Genomic DNA, 20,399 nt, shown 5'->3' with positions numbered 1-20,399 from the left:
TGTTTGAGACTTGGTTGATGAATTTAAGACAAAAGGAATCAGAGGGGAAATTGGGTGTACATTTATATAGCTTGTGGGGAAATCTATAAATACAAGACGAGGTTAGCCTAAACTCTTTCCAATTTAATTATGGAGCAATTTTTTTTTTCTGTGTCAGAATGGATAAATGGTATATGTGTCTAGCAATAGTCAAGGCAATAAAATTACTGCAAAGCAAAAGATTGTGGTGCTCATTGGAGTTACTGGACAAAGAATTTTTTTAAGCCGTAAGCACAGACCATACAACAGGGATGGGGAAAGTAGTACACACCCCACTGTTTGTGTTTGTAAATAAGGTTGTATTGGAACGTGGCCATGCTGTTTTTGAGCTACAATAGCACAATTAAGTAACTGCAGTAGGCTCCATGGCCCATAAAGCCAAAATGCTTACTGCCTATCCCTGCACAGGAAAACTTCTACTCTTGCTCTCGGTTTCAATTACTCTATTACGTGTGTGTCTGTTTAGAATGAAAAGCCTTGGGGGAGGCATATGTGTTTCCACGAGAGCAGAGTACAAAACCCTGTCTACCCACCAGGGGGTTGCTGCTGTCTGAAGCAAATCATGATCGAATCTCCCAGATGGAAATTGAGAGAAAAATTCAAACAAATCTTCTAAAACTACCACCTGGTGTAAGACAGGGGCCTGGGGGGTGGGGACAGCGACATTGGGTTCACAGAGTGCAGTAAACAGTACCCACGCAAACTGCTGCTTTCCATTCTGGACGCCATGTTCACAGTGTCGCCGAACAGACAGTACCTGGGCATGGTGATTCCCACCACACCGGCCACCACGGGACCTGTGGACACAGGAAGAAAGGGGCATAACCCGCCTCCAGGGGGCGCATCGGGTCTACAGGGCAGCTCAAGAAATATTTGTGAAGCGCTCTCTTGGGGCAGAGTTTGACAACTTGTCTGCATTTACAAAGAGGCATCATCTCAACCCACAGATTTCTTGTGGGGAGCAACATAAAGGATGAATGACCATGTTTATTCATGAACTAGAGGTGTACACAATGCCTACAGTGGTACAAACATGGAAATAATTAATTCTGATTGGAGGTCAGAATTTATTTCAGTGAGATTTGAAGGCCAAATCTGACTAAGACACTGGCTACATAGTTTTCAGGGCCCAGTGCAAAACGAAAACAAACTTCAAAACAGTGACAGAAAAGTATTAAACCAAGTAGGGGTCACGTCTGCAAAGGTAACACGCCCTTGAGTTTGACAAAAATAGAACACATTAAAGGGCACTCAATACAGACAGGTGGAGGAAAAGTAGCCAGCACTGTCCTGGCTTTTGTTTTTCCTCTTATTTTTGGTTCAACATCTTGGAGTCACTGTGTCCTTTTTCTTACCAAGCAACCTACCTGACACAAAAAGACAATTCCATCTTTCCCCGCACACCCCACCCCGGCATTCTTACCATTCAGTGACTGTTCCTGAAAGCCTTAGACCTGGGCATAAGATTCCCCGCCGTCAGTTCTGACTACCTGTGTGGAGGCCAATCCGGAGCCTGAGCTTTTCCTCAGGCATGTGTCCAATCTGGAAGTGGAGGGTGGCACTGAGGAAGCTCAGGGACATGGTGGCAATCTGGTCAACATGTTGGGTCCCATTGCGGATGGGAAGTCCACTAGCCACCATGTAAGCATCTCCAATGGTTTCAACCTGAAAATAAAGCAAAAAAAAAAAAAAAAAAAAAAAAAGCCTTCTATGAGGGAGGCAATAGGTAGAGGGTGGGGCGAGGTCATAGCTCCAAGCTTCTTCTTATTCCTCTCTGCCTGACGCACCATATTTGAAGATTCATGTTTGCTGAATCCAAATCCTCCACCCCACCTAAGTCCCAGCATTTTTTCAAGTCCACATTCTCCTTCTGGTTTCTCCATGAAGGCTGCCTTCGCCGAGCCCTCCTCCTCCCACCAAAACTTCACGTCCTCAAGCCGACCGTGGTGGGGACCGTGTTTCCCTGGCCCAAGTTCAGAACCAGTCAGGCGGCAGTGCACTGACGGGGTGCACCTTGAAGGGTTAGGTGGATCCGTTAAGTGGGTGCAACCCATCCAATCCCAAGCGTCCTCCCCTCCCCAACTTATATACATTTATAGATACGTACACATGATATATCACACAAAATAACATACACAGATTAATAGAAACACATGCATCCCCTTTATCTGCCTTCTCCTCCCTCCATCACTCGAATAAAGTCAGCTTTCATTCACAATAGAGAAATAAATACCAACCAGAAGCTGAAAGCTTCAGCCCTGTCCAGATACAATTATATTTGGCAGAATCCAAAGATGACTTGGGAAAGGTGGCTCTTCAGGCATTAGCCAGGCCATCAGAACACTTCTGTGCTGCTCACCCTCAAGTTACAAACAAAGTCAACTCGTCCACAAGCTCAGGCTGCTTCTAGGCTACCTCTCCCCAGCACAAGAACATTCTTTAGAAACAGGAATGGGCTCCAACATTAGCATCGCTGAGAAGGTAACTCAGGAAAAGCCTGGATGATGCTGTCTGGGTGCTGGCTTTGTTGGGGAGGGGATCTGCTCTTGCAGATCTTTGAACATGGGCATCCTTTCTGGGGAACTTTGGGGGTTACACCAAGGACCTGTCACTGAGCGCTATGGCCACACTGTCCCCTAAATCTCACTGGTCCCGGATGGTGGGCAGGGACAGAGTCCTGGCTTCATGGTCAGGCAGGCACATAAGCAGCTGTCACCAGGCATGTGTGACACAGACACACGGCCCTGGCCCTGGGACTGTCCTCCAACCCCACTGAAACTGTCAGAAAATTCAGCGCCACCACCAAACAAAGCTGACCTTTAAAATGTTTTATTAGTACACATTTGGGCGTACAAACACATCTTAATCCTCCCTTCACCCCCTCCCCACCCCTCCCTTCTCCCTCCATCTCTTGGTGTCCTTCTTGTTTGCAAAAGCTCTATCTCCCTGCTTCCTATTACCTTTTATTTTGCACTTTAATTCATTTATAGTTTGGGCTTCTCATATAAGAGAAATCACGTGATACTAATGTTTCTGCACTCCCCTCCCACACTGTTTTCCATTCTCAGATGACATATTCACGGATCTCATGAGTAGCACCAGGAGCGAACTGTGGCCACCTCTCCTTTAGCCCAGAGTCTGATGGTCCAGACCTGGGGAGTTTGTCTTCGCCCCGAGAAGATCATAACCACAGACACGAGACTCACGCTAGACCCAAAGGCGGGCTTTAAAGGAGGATAAGATGGGAGCCTCCCTGAACCTAGAGGAAGTATATTCAGGAGAGAAGGGGAGAAATTAGCCCACAGAAGGTCAATGCAGGACACGGCGGTGCAGACCTCTAATCCCAGCACTCTAGGAGGCTGAGGCAGGAAGACCGAGGTGTGGACCCAGCGTATACCACTCAGCAACTGAGAGAGAAATTAAAAATAAAAAGGGCTGGGGGTGTAGCTCAGTGTGAAGGTACTGGGTCCGACCCCCAAGTATTGCCCCCCCAAAAGCATTTACTGTGGGATTAAAATAATGAAAGGGAACAGAGGCTACACGCAGGGCACAGCCAGCATGGAGCACTGCGCCAGGCGCAGGCCTCACCTTGTACACGTCGTAGGACTGAACAATGTGGTCGAATAAGCTGTACAGGTCATTGAGGAACCTCACCACTTGCAAGGGGGAGCTGAGGGAGCACAGCTTTGTGAACCCCACGATGTCAGAGAAAAAGACCGTCACGGACTCAAAATGCTCCGGTTCCACTGACTTCCCGGCGATGAGCTGTTCTCCAATGAAACTGGAACCAGAGAAAAAAGGGTTTTTTCTTTGGGGGTTTTTTTGCTTGTGCTTTTTTGGAGAAAAGATCATTTTTAACAGGATCTCACGTGTCTACAGACAGGCCCCTGCTGCCAAGCTGCCCTCAGAGGGTACCTTGAATTGGTGGGCAGAGCTGGGAAGGGTACAGGCTGCAGGGCACAGGCGCCTCTATAAAAAGGCTTTTCCCGCTGATGCATTTCATTTTCCCTATCAGTTGTAGAGTTTGATTATAAAGACTTAGTCATCTGGGGTTTAGCTCAGTGGTGTCGCTGCCTGCCTGGTAGGCACAAGCACCCGAGTTTGATCCCCTGTACCAAAAAATAAAAAGACTTAGTCTGCAGGTGTGAGAGTGAATGTAATCATCCACAAATCGGTATTTTTTCCCCCCTTCAAAGAATCTCACACTATTAAATTAAAATGCCTGCCTCCATTTCTTTGAACAAGACACAGAAATGTACAGGAATTTTAATATCAATAGCTGCTACCCAATGTTGAGAGAGTGGACACGTGACAACAGAACCAAAACTGAAGCAATTTTTAAGTCTGAGGTCAGGAACAGGATGCGCTAAATTTCCCAAAGGTTTTACTGAGGTCATTACCCGAGTCATGAGCCTAGAGCGCCCTCTGGTGGCCCTATGCTGTTGCTTCACCGATCATCTTCCACGCTGAAGATCTCACTACTTTCTCGGTTCCTACAGATTGAGGGGGTTGCGGGGGTCCCTCCGTCTCCCTTAACAGAGTGTTCCAAATTACACGCCCAGAAATGCTTGGTTTCTTTTAGAAGAACTTGACATTTCCGTAGAAAAAGAACAATGAAATAATCCCTCTGCAGGCAGCTTCATAGCTATTTGGGCTGCTGCTCCCCGAGTCTCTTTGTCAAGACTCCCAAGGCCTGGGATACCTGGGCAGCATGGTGGACAGAAGCTTCTCCACCTTGCTCTTCTCTGCTGTCAGCTGGCTGGTCCTCTCTTCTACCACCTCCTCCAGGTGGCTGGCATACACTTCCAGCTTCCTCATCATACTATCCAAGATGTTCACCTGGCTTTAAGAGAACCCAGACATTGGCCCTCTTCCAGGAGTCACAGGGCCGCCACAACACACAGCTTCCTGTCGCACGGCTGAGAACACAGGCCTTGCCCCTGTGATTTCCCACCTCGGCGCTGCCGGTGCCCAGCCATGGCATGACAGGGGCCGTGAGGCCACGTGGCGGGACACAGACCCCCCCTCCCCTTCCCCGGCACGGTAGGCGTAGGCTGCACCCTTCACTTCTGAGCCTCCGTTTACTCATTTGGGAAATGGGGTAATAATTTCTCACAGGTAGGGACGTGATGGGTACCAAGTGCTCAGGGCAGTGAACCGTGGCCTCTGATGACCTCCCGCCCCGCACTGTGCCCCGCATCGAAACGCCATGCCCCTGGACTGGCCAGAGGGACGCCTCCAGATCCCACCGGTCCTCGCTTTAGAAAGGCCTTCAGCGAAATCACTTCAATTCCTCATCATTGAGGTGAAGAGACTCAAACTTGAAATCACATTTTATATAAAAAAATAAATATTTCTTCATTCATCAGTTAAAAATAATAAAAAACTGAGAAATTTTAAAACTACTACAATTGGGCGAGGGATTTATCTCAGTGGTTCTGCCACCTGCCTGGCAGGTGCAAGGACCAAGTTCGATCCCTGGTACCAAAAAAATAAAAAATAAATAAATAAATCAAACTACTACAATTTGGAAAACCCAGGGCTGACATACACACAGCTAAATGGCCAAATTAGGAGTGGATGCCTGACTCTCAGCCCGACTTCCTTCTACCAACTCAAGCTGCTTGTAGCACGTGGTACCTTTATACATTCAATGCACCAACCAATGATACAATGACCCTGCCATGCAGAAAGCGGCCACTGCGAAAACCATTTGAGCGGCTCGCAGAATCTAAAGTCAGTGACTTACTTCAGGACACGGGTACAGCTCCACAGTGGAAACTTGCCTAGCATGTGAAAGGCCCTAGGTTTCATCCCTGCATCACAGACACAGAAAGAAATAAGGAATTGGGGGGGGGGTTACTTTAAAGTGGGTGAAGAGCTTTCACCCCATAGCCCAATTCCAATTGATTTGTCTTGACCTTGAAATGTTGATTTGAAAAAGATTCTGAGGCTACGTCAACCCTCGGGGAAAGAGAGCCTTTACTGATTAGCGGTGTCTGAAACAGGGGAAGAGCGTGGTGAAACTATTAATGTCTGACACATTTGTGTGAAATAAAGGGAAGGCTTCTTGCTCTACTTTAAGCAGCTCATGTTGGAGAGGGTGGGCACTGAGTAAAGACATGGCGAAGGAAGGCGGGAGGGGAGGAGAGACAGAGAGAGAGGGCCACAAAGAACCGTCACAGCCATGCGTTTTAAAATTCCAGTGGCCAACTGGAAGGACATTCTTTTCCACATCTAACTCACCCTTTGGGACTGGTTTCTCGTAAAATTTTCTTGATGGAAGGGAAAGTGGGCCTTCTGTCTGGAGATTCATCCCAGCAGGCCCTCACCATGAGCAGGATCTCTGTGTTGCCCTTTTCCTCAGACAGTGAAGGTCGCAAGGGCTCCGGCGCTGAGGGCTCTCTGATTTGCTTGATGATTTCTGAAATTGATTTGGGATTGAGATAACCAGAGGTCTGAACTTTGTCACTCAAAATACCTCCCTTTAAACATGAACTGGGCTCTTTGTAAACTGAGTTTCAAAGAAGTGGAATGTTAGAATTCCAAAGCAATTTGAATAATTTAATAATATCCTGAATCCTTGTGGAAAATGAGGAATTTTCATGGAAAACATATCAGCACTCCCTAATTAATCAGCTTCTAATTCAAGATTTTTTTTTTAGTAGAACTTTTCTTGAAGGGAATCATACTAGCACATGACTTAGGGATGGATAACCATTTAGTGCTGGCCATCACCAAATATACTTTGTGCAATTCTGCATTCCACATAATATGCTGCTTAAAAGTAATTTTAACAAATAATAAATACAACCGTGACACAACTCCCTCTATCCAATATTGTAAAGCTACTTTCTCTTACTTCCTCATTGGCCTCTACCAATATTCACTACACATTCCACCCAACCAGACTCATACAGGAAAGAGTATTTTCAGAACAATATACATATTTTTTGGTGCAAAAAATATGGTGGTTGTAACAACGTGGGTGAATCTTAAATCCATGCTACTAAGAAGAAGAAGAAAAAAAGCCAGGATGAAAAGGCTGTGCACTGTATAGTTCTGTTCATCCAGCCTGGAAAAGGCAAAATTATAGAGACAGGAAACACACTGGAGGTGGCCACCAGCTTGAAGAGGAAGAGGATTGAACAGGAGATGTGCAGGGCAGTGTTTGGGGATGAGGAAACCGTTTCGTATGATACTATAGCATTGTGTCACTGTCCACACGCACAGAACTCTACAGCACAGTGGACCATGAGGAGTGCAAAATCTACCTGCGCCCATGTTTGCCCATAAGTTAAGCACACACTGTTTCTTCCTGGTTGTCGTACTGTGTATACACAGTCCAGGCCCATGGGACCAGCTCTCCCTTACTTTTGTGAGGACTACGATAAGGAAGAATCCAGTACATGCACTGTCCACAGACTTCCCCCGGCCCCAGCTCAGACTCCCACGGGCAAGGCCAGGGCAGCTGGGCCTCAGGATGGCAGGTGGGCCCCGCCTGGGCTCCGTCTAGGTGGATTTGCCTATCCATTTGTGTCCAAAGTCAGGTCCACCTGGGTCTCAAATTAGCTTGTTTGGATCATTCTCAGCTCTTTTTCATTAAGTCACAATTTAGAAACTGGAATCCTGTTTTCAATTAACTGCATACACTGCAGTCTCCTAACTTTAAGTGTTCAGAGAGCAGCTGGTAAAAATTTTTGCCCAGCTGTTCCTCAGACAAATGTCTACTATCTAGAATATATAAAGAATTTTTTAAAAATCAGACCCCCCAAATATCAAGACCTAATTAAAAAATGGGCACCTGAAATGAACAGACATTTCTCAGACAAACAAGTAAAAGCAGCAAATGATCATATGAAAAAATGTTCCACATCACTGGTCATTCAAGAGATACAGAGGAAAACAACACTGAGATTCCACCTCACCCCAGAAAGAATGCTGCTATCAAGAAATCAACCAATAACAATCGCTGGTGGGGGTGTGGGGAGAAAGGAACCCTTCTCCATTGTTGGTGGGAGTGCAGACTGGTACGACCACTGTGGAAATCAATATGGAGATACCTCAAACTACTAGGATTAGAAGTCCCATTTGACCCAGCTGTTCCCTTGCTGGGTATCTTCCCCAATGAATTAAAAGAATCATACCATAGTGATATATGCTCACCTATGTTTATAGCGGCACAATTTGTAATAACAGAAACTTGGAAACAGCCCAATTGCCCACCAACTGGAGACTGAATAAAGAAGTTGTGAGTTTTTTATAAAATGGAATACTACTCAGTCATAAAGAATGAGGAACTAGAGACATTTGTAGCTAAGTGGATGCACATTGAGGCCATACGCTTAAGGGAAATTAATAAAACTCACAAGTGTAAATACTGAATAGTTTCTCTAGTGTGAAAAACTAAAAGCCTAAATAAGGATCAAAACGTGTAATTGATAACGTGTAACAGGAAGAAAAGATCTAAAGGAATAGGAGAGGTGGGAGGAGTAAGGGAAAGGTAAGAAGGGAAAAGAACAAATATGTGAAAAGGAAAAACATGGAAACAAAGTCTTTTTAAACAAGGAAGGGTGGAGGGGGTGAAGGAAGGGCTGGGGAATAGGGGAAAATAAGAACCAAGACCCATGATGTAAAGGTACAAGATCCCAATGATGAATGTAACTGTACTGTGTACCTGAAATGTACCAATAAATATAATGGAAATTTAAAAAAAGAAAAAGAAAAAGAAGTGTTCAGGAATATGTGCTCAGGTAAAGACGAAACATGAGCTAGACCAGTACAGATGGATCTAGAATTGGCTGGCAGGTAAGAAAAAAAAATCGAGAGAGAAGGTTGGGCTGGGTCTGCTTAGAAATACACCCCGCAGACTTCCTCTCTTGTTTCTCAACCTGAGTTTTCTTCCTGGTTGTCGTACTGTGTATACACAGTCCAGGCCCATGGGACCAGCTCTCCCTTACTTTTGTGAGGACTACGATAAGGAAGAATCCAGTACATGCACTGTCCACAGACTTCCCCCGGCCCCAGCTCAGACTCCCACGGGCAAGGCCAGGGCAGCTGGGCCTCAGGATGGCAGGTGGGCCCCGCCTGGGCTCCGTCTAGGTGGATTTGCCTATCCATTTGTGTCCAAAGTCAGGTCCACCTGGGTCTCAAATTAGCTTGTTTGGATCATTCTCAGCTCTTTTTCATTAAGTCACAATTTAGAAACTGGAATCCTGTTTTCAATTAACTGCATACACTGCAGTCTCCTAACTTTAAGTGTTCAGAGAGCAGCTGGTAAAAATTTTTGCCCAGCTGTTCCTCAGACAAATGTCTACTATCTAGAATATATAAAGAATTTTTTAAAAATCAGACCCCCCAAATATCAAGACCTAATTAAAAAATGGGCACCTGAAATGAACAGACATTTCTCAGACAAACAAGTAAAAGCAGCAAATGATCATATGAAAAAATGTTCCACATCACTGGTCATTCAAGAGATACAGAGGAAAACAACACTGAGATTCCACCTCACCCCAGAAAGAATGCTGCTATCAAGAAATCAACCAATAACAATCGCTGGTGGGGGTGTGGGGAGAAAGGAACCCTTCTCCATTGTTGGTGGGAGTGCAGACTGGTACGACCACTGTGGAAATCAATATGGAGATACCTCAAACTACTAGGATTAGAAGTCCCATTTGACCCAGCTGTTCCCTTGCTGGGTATCTTCCCCAATGAATTAAAAGAATCATACCATAGTGATATATGCTCACCTATGTTTATAGCGGCACAATTTGTAATAACAGAAACTTGGAAACAGCCCAATTGCCCACCAACTGGAGACTGAATAAAGAAGTTGTGAGTTTTTTATAAAATGGAATACTACTCAGTCATAAAGAATGAGGAACTAGAGACATTTGTAGCTAAGTGGATGCACATTGAGGCCATACGCTTAAGGGAAATTAATAAAACTCACAAGTGTAAATACTGAATAGTTTCTCTAGTGTGAAAAACTAAAAGCCTAAATAAGGATCAAAACGTGTAATTGATAACGTGTAACAGGAAGAAAAGATCTAAAGGAATAGGAGAGGTGGGAGGAGTAAGGGAAAGGTAAGAAGGGAAAAGAACAAATATGTGAAAAGGAAAAACATGGAAACAAAGTCTTTTTAAACAAGGAAGGGTGGAGGGGGTGAAGGAAGGGCTGGGGAATAGGGGAAAATAAGAACCAAGACCCATGATGTAAAGGTACAAGATCCCAATGATGAATGTAACTGTACTGTGTACCTGAAATGTACCAATAAATATAATGGAAATTTAAAAAAAGAAAAAGAAAAAGAAGTGTTCAGGAATATGTGCTCAGGTAAAGACGAAACATGAGCTAGACCAGTACAGATGGATCTAGAATTGGCTGGCAGGTAAGAAAAAAAAATCGAGAGAGAAGGTTGGGCTGGGTCTGCTTAGAAATACACCCCGCAGACTTCCTCTCTTGTTTCTCAACCTGAGCTGCTGCATATTAGCATCACCCAGGGAGCTTCTGACCCCTGCGTTTTAAGCAGCTCCCAGACAACATCAAACCTCTGAGGCTGAAATCCAGCCCCCGGCATTTAAGAGACAACACAGCAGAACACCAAGCCGGAACACAGTCTTTGTCAGTGGACAGGTGAGTGGCGTTTATCATAAATTTTAAGTATATTTAAAATATAGTTATTACTTCCATTTCATGGCTATGTCTATCCCGAAGAAACATTCGACCATATGTGGCCATCGCTGCAATTTGTAGAGCAGAAAATGGGAAACAAAGTGAATATCCATGACTAATATACAGTGTAGTCTAATTGCAAACATTTCTATCGTCCTTAAGAAAGAACGAGGCAGATTTGTAAACAGGAAGATGAGGTGAAGGAAGAGTACATGCAAAGGGCCTGGGGTGACATGGGTCTGGTAGTGTGGAGGCACATGACGATAGCCAGTGTGCCTGGAAGAGGTGAGCCATGGGAGACAGAAGTAGGAAGGTGTGGCGGAATGAAGGGTGGTTGCCAAAGGTCTACGGGCACATCCTAATCCTCACAATCGCTCAGTGTTACTTTACTTGGAAAATGGTCTTTGTGGAGATCGTCTTGGATTATCCATGCAGGCCTGTATTCAGGGACAAATGTCCTTACAAGAGACACAGAGAGAACAAACACTCCGAGGAGGGAATCTGAAGATGCCCAGGAGTGCTGGAGCTACTACCAGACGCTGGAAGAGGCCAGGGATGGAGCCTTCCCTGGAGCTTCTGTCAGGACCTGGGCTTGGCTAACACCTTGATCTTGAACTCTGGTCTCTACAAGAAACAGCAAGTGTCTAGTAATCATCACCGCAGCCCTGGGAAACGAGTACTGTAGGACACAGAGGCCAGGGAATTCAGAGGACCTCAGAGCCTTCTGGGCCACGCAAAAGACTTGGTAAAAACTCCCCAGTGGGGAGTCACAGGAGGATTCTGAGGAGAGAAGGGATGCATTTTCCGACAGGCTCACCCTATCAGCTGGAACACAGCACGTTACCTGCTACCATTCTGAGTCCCTGGATTTTTTAACCACATGCAGTTCATGTTCTAACTTAAGAATACCAAATTTTAAATTAGAAAAATAAGAATGGAATGCATTATAAATAGCGGCACAATAAGGACAAGTGTTTACAAGCCAGCCCACCCTACCCAGGCCTCCCAAGCAGATCCTACAGCTTTACCATCCGGGGCCTCGTCCCGGTCCTCAAAGGGCCCGCGGTCCTGGTGGTGGATCAGGTCCCGCATGAGAACAGCGAAGCTATAGACATCTCCCTTCTGGGTGCCCCGCCAGGGCACTTGGGGAAGCCGCAAGAGCTCAGGCGCCGTCCAGTAGAGCTCTGCAAGGAAAGGGGTGTTGTGTGGAGTGAGTGAAAGCACCTTAGGAAACCAGCCCTTGCTTCATCCTCAGCGGATGTGGAGAATCCGGTCCCTGAAAACCCAGCCCTGGGGATTCTGACCAGAATGGAGCAGGGCTCCATGGGAGTGAGCTGGGAGAAAAGAGCCAGGAGGATGTGCGTAACGAGTTTAGAGTCGCTTGTTCGTTACTGTGGTGTCCTCCTTTCTTTCTTTTTCCTATTGCCTGTAATTTTTTTTTAAAAAAATAACGCACTGAGGTAATGTTCACCTAACATAAAACTAAGTTTCTTAAAGTAAACAAGTCAGTAGCATTTAGCACTTTCACAACGTTCCGTAATCATCACCTTGATCTAGTTTCAAAACTTCTGCCACTGCAAAACAAAACTCAACCCGTTAGACAGCTTCTCCCTGTTCTCCTCAGCCCCTGGCAACCACACATCTGCATTATTCCTATAGATTTCTCTGTTCTGAACGTTTCCTGTATCTACTTTTTGGGGTAGGAAGGTCTATTGTTTTATACAAGGTGTGACTGAAAAATGCAGTAATTTTTTAAAACTGTTACAGTAAAAGACAGCACGGCCATTAATCCCCCTCAGAACGGTCCTCCTGGCGGTGAGCACACGTAGCCCATTGTCCTTGCTACCTTCTAAAGCAGCGCTGGAAGCCCCGTTTTCTGAGTGTCTGCACAGTGTGATCAGTACAACATCTGCTGCCACCAAGCGCCACCTAGTGGAAAGGCGGGCTCGCAAACACCGCCGTGCGTCTTCATCCACTTTACGCACAGGATCTGGCAACTCTCCTCTTCCCCGAAGTCAAAATGACCATAAAAGGTAAACGTTTTGAAATGGTTCTGAACACGGAGGCAGCCGCCGTTACAGCATAAAGAAAGACAGTCATGAAAGAGCACCTCCAGAACTGCTCCAGAAAGTGGCAAAAATAGTGGGATGAGTGTGTGCAAAGCAGGGGAGGGTATTCTGAGGAGGATTAGAGCCCGTGTGTCTTTTACTGTAAGAAATTTTTTAAATAGAAACACACACCATATTTTTCAGTCATGCCTCGTATTATTATAGCCTATAGTCTGTAAAAGGAGATATATTATGGATGAGAACCAGGAGTGGCTACCAGCAGTTTCCGAAAACCTCCCCGTCTTTCTGTATGACATTATCTTGCTCCATGGCACGGAAACCTCCCACATTCGCACAGAAAAGCTGCTCTCAGGGAGCTGCCCCAGCAGAGTTGTGCAGGCCTGAGGACCCTGGGCTTAGTGTGGCCTCGGATGCACAAGAAGATGAGAGTCAAGGGCATGCATTAACTTTGGGCAAGTAGGCAGACTCATTGAGCTCTAGGCTGCTTATATGGAGTAGGAACTATGGGTGTTGTTTTGAGATACGCTTCAGAGTCACCTGGGCACTTTGATCAAACAATACAGATGCCCAGACTCCATCTTCAGGTCTTCTGACTCGGCCGCTAAGGGGAGTGGAGCCTGCCACCTACAGGACAGACAAGTGTGGAACTCAGTCATCTTTAAAGCATCTGCTAGACCTCAAGGTCTACACTGAGAACGTAGGGTGAACGTTGCAAGGGACACGGGGCTAAAGAGCAGAGCCGTTTTGCCTGTCATCCTCCTAGAGTGAGTGCAGCAGCCCACGGCACGGCGGGAGGTGCAGGTCCAGCTGTGGTACCTGGACAAGTGTGCGTCAGGAAGCAAAGACACAGAGAGAAACCTTTTGATAACTCAGCGGACAACTACTGGCTGCAGGACCTTGCAACGGTTACCTGTGTGGTCCGTGAGCTTCTCGTTGTATGTTCTGTGTGTCTGGCCATACTTGAGCTCCCACAGCCCAAAGCCGGACAGTTTCACCTGCATGCGAGCATCCACCAGGCAGTTGGAAGGTTTCAGGTTGCCATGGGACCCCAGTGGGCTCCTGTGGAGGAACAGCATGCCCTGCAAGGGTGACAATGAGAAAGTGACACCGAGCAGGTCCTATGGCCCTGGCAGGAGAAACAGAGGTGAACAGGTGGACTGAAACACAGGCAGACACACGGGCCAGGGCCACCTGGCTACCTCTGGTCAAAGAGCCATCCCAACCACCCTGGTCCGTGGAGTCAGCCTGCACACAGACACCCACAAGGGAGAAAACTATTTCCCGCTCCTCAGTGAAGAGCCAAGGAGGCCAGGGAAGCTTACACTAAATATACCCTCGTGAACAGATCCTGTGCCCGAAGCCCATCTCCACCATTTTGCTTTATCCTGAAAGCCTTATTCTTCTCTTGAAAATAGAAGACACCATAATACTTCCTGCAGAGTATGATTATGGAGGTTAAATGGAGTCATAAAAGCAAAATGCCAGACACAGTACGTAATACAGAGAGGATACCCGATGTAAAATGTAATAAAAATTATATAAATATAATAAATGAATGTGTTATTACAATAAAGATTAATAATTTACAGACACTGTGTAACTTAAACACACTATTGCCTATATACTAAATGATACACTGTTACACGTGCCTCAGGGCCCTGTTTGAGCACTTTGCAGAAAACAAGCCATAAAATGAGGAACACTGAGAAATTCTCTCATCCACTATGATTATAATTCTATTATATTATTATTATTATCATCATTATTTTCTGTGTTCTTAGTGGTTACACGCTATGAAGAGGGCAGAGAAAACCCTCAAGTCAGAAGACATGTACCCAAGCCGGGGCTCTCCCAATCTATCTCTTAAAGTAAGTGATTTCACCTGACCGGGTCTTGATTTTCCCACCTGTGAAATGGGACTTGCTATTTAAACAATGGCCTGGAAGCTTAGCAGGAATGCAGGACCCCAGGCCCCACTACAGACCAACCGAGTCACACAGTGCATTTGAACAAGGATGCCAGGGGATTTATGTCCGCACGAGCTGAGGAGACCCGTGGTGGTCAGTTGTGCCCAATTTTGGCTGCCCGTCAGAATCTCCTTGGGAACTTAAACCAAACCAACACACCATGCTTGGGCACCAGTAGAGGGTCCGAGCCAAGCACGACCACTAAGGACCCCAAAGCAGCAGAGGATTGGAATGGGGAAAGTGGCCTCCTCCAGAGACACTTGCTAAGGAAGGTGAGTCACAGGGGTGAGAAAAACCCCTGGAAGGGAGAGGCCAAAGCAAGGACTGAGAAGGGGCGGAGAAGGGAGAGACGTGTTCTGGGAGGACAGGGAGGAGAAGATATCATTTTACAGAATGAAGACTCATGCTTGTTTTCCAACCATGATGGCAGCAATGGGTGTTTGCAGCCCTCTGAAATCCCCAGGCGCAGACCAGGAAGCGGTGATGAGAGGGCAAACTGGGAAAGCCCAGCCGTGTGCTTCAGAAGTGCAAGGCAGGGCTGGCAACATGGCGCTGGTTCTCATCTTGCTTTGTCTTCCTTACCTTCTTTCATGGCTTCCCCCAGCAGGCACTGCACTAACACTGATTTAACGTTTCCACTTTCTTGGACTTTTGGGTACTGATATAAAAGCTCTGTGAGCTTTTAACCAGAATCCCTGAACCATCCCTTTCCAAGCACTGCTGGGAGCCAGGAGAAAACCAGCAGCTTCAGAGTTTCCCCGGCACAGGGCCGCCACGGAGCCTGCTCCTCCATCATCCTGGGCAGCCTCTCGCCTGCCTCACACAAGAGGCGTCAAAGCGAGAGTGAAACAAAGACATTGCCTCTGTCAGTGACAAAAGATGACGATGACTCTTGGGTGGGTTGGTTTGGATTTTCTGGTTTTTTTGTTTTGTTTTATGTTACAGAGCTAACTCATCCAACCCTCCTAATAACCTGAGAACCGGAAGGATATTATCATGTTAGGAGGGGATGAGACATTAATTTGCCCAGGTGCCCGGGCTGGGAGTGATGGAACTGGGCTGAGAGTCCTGTTGTCTGATTCTCAACCTGCGCCCTTGACCAACCCTCAGCTACCCCTCTGCCGATGAAAGAGGTCGATGAAGGGCAGAGAATGGCAAGAAATGGCTGCTTCGCTTTAGCTACAGTTTCCACACTGGACTTGTGATGACCAGATAAGGAGGCGTCCGCCTGTTCTCAGTGCTTCGTACTGTGCATGGTGGAAAGTGCTCTATAACTATCGTCCCATGTAGCCTTGCTGAGGCCGGTTCATATTCTCAGTCTCGGTTTCACAATGAGACAATTCAGGATTTTTAAATCACTCCCAAGGAGTCAGGGTCGGAGTTGGGTTTAAACCCAGGGTGGATGATTTTCAAAGCCCATCATTTGTAAGCCCCTAAAATTTGCGATTTCCTTTGCCCTGGGATTGTAGAGCAGAGGGAGGGGAGAGAACAAAGGCAGGCGTGGGGCAGAGCACATTTATACCCCAAACACCATTTCACAAGAACAGCCAGGTCGCAATGCAACTCAAAGCCAGCCGTGCAGGGTGAGGAAGTCACATGTGGCCTGACCTCAGGATGCCCGGACATTGCAGCAATGTGGCACCGGCATGGATGTCCACAACGGAGGCTTGCACCTTGGACAACAGTCCAAATGCTGCTGCTGACAGGCCCAGTCTCCATGGTCCCATTTCACCCAGAGCCCTGAGGCCACTATTGCATCGGAAGGAAACTCCCAGGAGAGTCCACTGCCCTCCACCCCACCTCAAAATCAGGAGACTGCATGTGCACCTTTATCCTTGGGACTGGTTTGTTTTTGACACGGTAAAGTGGAATCACATTTTGAAACCAGACAAGGAAGAGGGGCCATCCCCAGCCAGACTCCAAAAGACTGAGGTCCAATTTGCGCTTTGGTTTGCAAAGCCTTCCAGAGCTCAGAATCTCTCTGGTACCTGGCATAAAGGAGATGCTATTCAAAGAGACATAGAGAGAAGACCTTTTTGTAGGTACCAGGTCAAACCCAGAGGCGCTTTACCACTGAGCTACATTCCAGGCCATTTTTACCTACTTACTTATTTGTTTGTTTATTTATTTTGAGATGGGGTCTCACTAAGTTGGCCAGGCTGGCCTAAAACAGACGATCCTTCTGCCTCAGCCTCCCTCAATACTGGGATCCAGGTATGTGCCCCTGTGCCTGGCAGAGAAGACTTGTTTTACGATTGGTGTGTGATAGCCAAAAGTCCTTGTCTTCCTGCAGAAGGGCCTTAGAGTAGCATAAACCCTTAACAGATGCTCATTACAGTTTTAATGCAATAACAGCAGTACTCCAAGGTTGTCCTTGGAGACCAAATCACAGAGAGGTTTCTCTTTGTCTACCCTGCTTGCCAACAAGATGCTGGCTTTCTGCTGTGACCTAGAAAATTAAACTCACACCAGGCTGTAAGACTCAGCTTCTTGGAAACAAAAAGCAGTAAAATCTCTGAGGAAGGAGAACCCTTGGATGCCAGCCAGGCCAACCTCACTGATTATGCCCACGTTAAGTCATGATGCAAAGGAGGGCTGGAGCCTGGCAGAGACTCTCAGTGAGTCAGTGGCCCAGTCCTTCAGGAGGGCATAGCTCCCACCACGACCAGCAGAGCCTTCCCCACAGGCGTCTGTCTGTTGGCAGCTGGGTGCAGATGCTGCCTGGTGACCAGATTGCTCACTGACCTTGAGGACCAGCCCTCGGCCTGCTGACCACGTGCCAGCCTGAGGGACGTCTCCATTCAGACCCATGCCCAGCCATGGGCTCGGCCCTTCTCAGGGTAAAAGCGTGTATTTAGGGCAGCCAGCCGGATGCCCACCCAGGTCGAGGAGAGCAGCCTCAGACTGCTGGCGCAAACAATATGGCCCACTCCACTCCTGCCCTCCCCTCTCATCTCTAGCTGCGTGCCTACCCTGAGTTGCTTCGCTGCCATGCCTCTGTGCACACATGCACACACACTCATGGCAGCAAGAAGGAACAGCCCTCTCTGCACCTCCCTCTGAATTATCCCAAAATGCCACTAATGGGCATCTAGATGTGACAGTTACTGGTCTCGGCTGCAAAACACAAAACAGTTCTCCAGTTCCACCTACTGAGCAGCAGCGTGGAACAGTAGTTGAGTATAAGACTCACAAGTGCCTAAGTTTGAATCCTGTCTCCACTCTTTAGTATCTATGAGACTTGGGGAAGATTATATGAATTTTCTGGGCTCCGTTTTCCCATCTGTGAAATGAGAGCAACTGTAGATCTACCTTATTGTTTCTTGTGAGAATTAGTAAATTTACAAAAGAAAGAACTGGAAAGAATACATCCCAAAATAGGATTTGCCCAAAGCTAAGACCTAGCTGGAAAATAATCAGCCTTGAAAACTAGAGATCAAAAACAGCAGTCCTGTTGCTTTGTTTATCCCTTAAAGAAGCACATGGTATACTCACATTGACGATGTCATATGCAAGTGAGATTTTGAATATCCAATCCATTTCATGATCTGAGTGTCTCAAAACATCCTAGAAAACATCATTATTCAAAATATCACTGGTGACTCGAGCAGAAACACAGTGGGCATCATACATTTAACAAGCTGACTCCTGGATCTCTGACGTTGTTGCCCAGAACTAATATAAGGTGAAAGAGAACACATTAAACTTAAGTAACTTGAAATTTTTCCATGGGACACCATAACCTAGCTCAGTATTGAAAAAGCATGTCTACAGCCACACCTGAACACACTGATCTCATCTTCCTCAGAAGCTAAGCAGGGTCAGGCCTGGTGAATACTCGGATGGGAGAGAGGATACAGTCGAGTCTTACAAACAATTCCTGTGCCTCACATAAAGCTGACAATCACATACCAGGGAAAGAAGGGTGGGCCCGAGAACACAATTTGGGGGCAGCCAGGACATTTTCAGAGAAGGAACCAAGCCTGTACAGTTTCCACTCAGACCAAAGAAAATTGGATGCTTGGCAACTCCACTGCTAATTTGATCCCCAGCAGAAAGCGCAACCAGATAAGTCAGATCTGGCAATTAGACCCAAGAGGGGCTGCCTTTGGGTGAGCAGGAGAAAGCACTGATAAGGTTCTTTATTAGCTACCACTCATCAAGCCTGAGTTGTCTGCCCCGTTGGCTTACCTTGAGGCTTCCTTTTTTGCAATACTGGGTGACAAGGCAGACGTTAGGTGGCTCTATGCAAATACCAAAGAAGGAAACAATGTTTTCATGCCTTAATTCACACATCTGGAAACAATGACAACAAAAGCACATATGTAGAGTGTGTCCTCCAGCCAGGGGCTGTGCCATGGGTGTCACATACTTTCAGTTAGTTTTTTGGAAAGACTTGGTGAGACAAGACTATTGCTGTTCCCATTTTACAGATGAGGGAACAAAGCTGAGAGGTGCCCAAAAGTCTGCCTCTAGCAAATAAACCAGAAGAACGATCCAAGTCTAAACTCAGCTATGAGTTAGATTAAAACCACATCACAGAACCCAGCTCCAGCCCCACATGCCCGCTTCTAGCTATCAGGGCCTGTGTGTGTGTCACCACAGGGCACTCATACAGAACAAGAAGTCAGGCTCCCTCCAGGGTGCAGGTTCAAGGTTAATAAGCAGCCACCACAGACAGAAGGGCCAGAATAAAGGCCAGGAAGGACAAAGGGGGAAAGCAGAGGCAGGAGGGGTCCGGGATCCAGATGCTTGAGTCAGGTCAAGGGTCTGAGGTCCCAAAAGTGGGCTGTTGGGGCATGGGTGATAGGCAGTTACGGAAACAACCTCCCACCACTGCCCCCCTGGGGCACTGGGAACTGGCAGAGAGGGTCTCACCAGCTGGACTTCCTGCAGCACAGCGGGCTTCCTAACCCAGGCGTCTGCTTGGTCACCAACATAGTGGATGGCTACATGGTTTCCCTGCAATCGGAGACAAAGTGCAGTGTTCTTAACCAAGCATGACCCAGAAACAACTCTATTCAGAAAGGGTGAGGAGGAAGGGGAGCAGGAAGACTCGCTAGCGAGTGAACCACCCCTGTGGGGGAAGGAGACCAGCAGACTCCTCACCACCCTGTCGACCCCACAGTGGCGCTGGGCTATAATCAGGCACTGAGCAAGCTACTCAGCAGCAAGCCCGCATTGGCATCAACGCCCTGCAAGGTGGGTTTGATTAGCCCATGTCGCTGAGGTCAGGGAGCTTGTCCAGGATTGCACATCTGAATGTGCACACAGCCAGAAAGTGAATGTCTAACTCTCAGACCCTACTCCTGTTATGCAGTAATGCCCCAGAATTCAGAGGAAATAGTCAGATCCTAAGTGTAAGCCCAGAATCACATGCCTGGTTCAAAGTCCGGTTCCATCACTGGACTTAACTTCTCCCAGCCTCCATCTCCCCACCTCCAAAATGGAGACTAAAATCACATCAATCCCATAAGGCTATTGTGAGGACTGAATCAGTTATAACACATTACATTGGAAACTTGATGCCTGGTACACATTTTCGGTAAATGTCATCTGTTATCATTACTACTTCTTAAATCTGCTCTTAGAGCCTGTCATTCAACGCAAAAATCTATACTAATGTGTTAAAAAAAAAAAAAAAAA

General features: G+C 46.8%; 1 protein-coding gene across 1 annotated transcript in view; it reads right to left on the bottom strand.

Annotated features, from left to right (window-relative positions):
* The window catches only part of LOC104869387 (guanylate cyclase 2G), a 35,579-nt gene that overhangs the window by 11,844 nt on the left and 3,336 nt on the right, over nucleotides 1-20,399 (bottom strand). The window contains exons 3-12 of the mRNA XM_033761432.1: nucleotides 19,632-19,715; nucleotides 18,945-19,049; nucleotides 18,249-18,320; nucleotides 13,697-13,865; nucleotides 11,746-11,901; nucleotides 6,286-6,463; nucleotides 4,742-4,882; nucleotides 3,628-3,820; nucleotides 1,530-1,704; nucleotides 738-836 (exon numbers count right to left, since the gene is read on the bottom strand). Of these exons, the coding sequence (XP_033617323.1) occupies nucleotides 738-836; nucleotides 1,530-1,704; nucleotides 3,628-3,820; nucleotides 4,742-4,882; nucleotides 6,286-6,463; nucleotides 11,746-11,901; nucleotides 13,697-13,865; nucleotides 18,249-18,320; nucleotides 18,945-19,049; nucleotides 19,632-19,715 (1,372 nt within the window). The remainder of the gene's footprint in view (nucleotides 1-737; nucleotides 837-1,529; nucleotides 1,705-3,627; nucleotides 3,821-4,741; nucleotides 4,883-6,285; nucleotides 6,464-11,745; nucleotides 11,902-13,696; nucleotides 13,866-18,248; nucleotides 18,321-18,944; nucleotides 19,050-19,631; nucleotides 19,716-20,399) is intronic.

Source organism: Fukomys damarensis, unplaced genomic scaffold, assembly GCF_012274545.1.
Source record: "Fukomys damarensis isolate Sample0158 unplaced genomic scaffold, DMR_v1.0_HiC HiC_scaffold_8, whole genome shotgun sequence".
NCBI lineage: Eukaryota > Metazoa > Chordata > Mammalia > Rodentia > Bathyergidae > Fukomys > Fukomys damarensis.
This window is presented reverse-complemented; position numbering and strand designations above follow the sequence as displayed.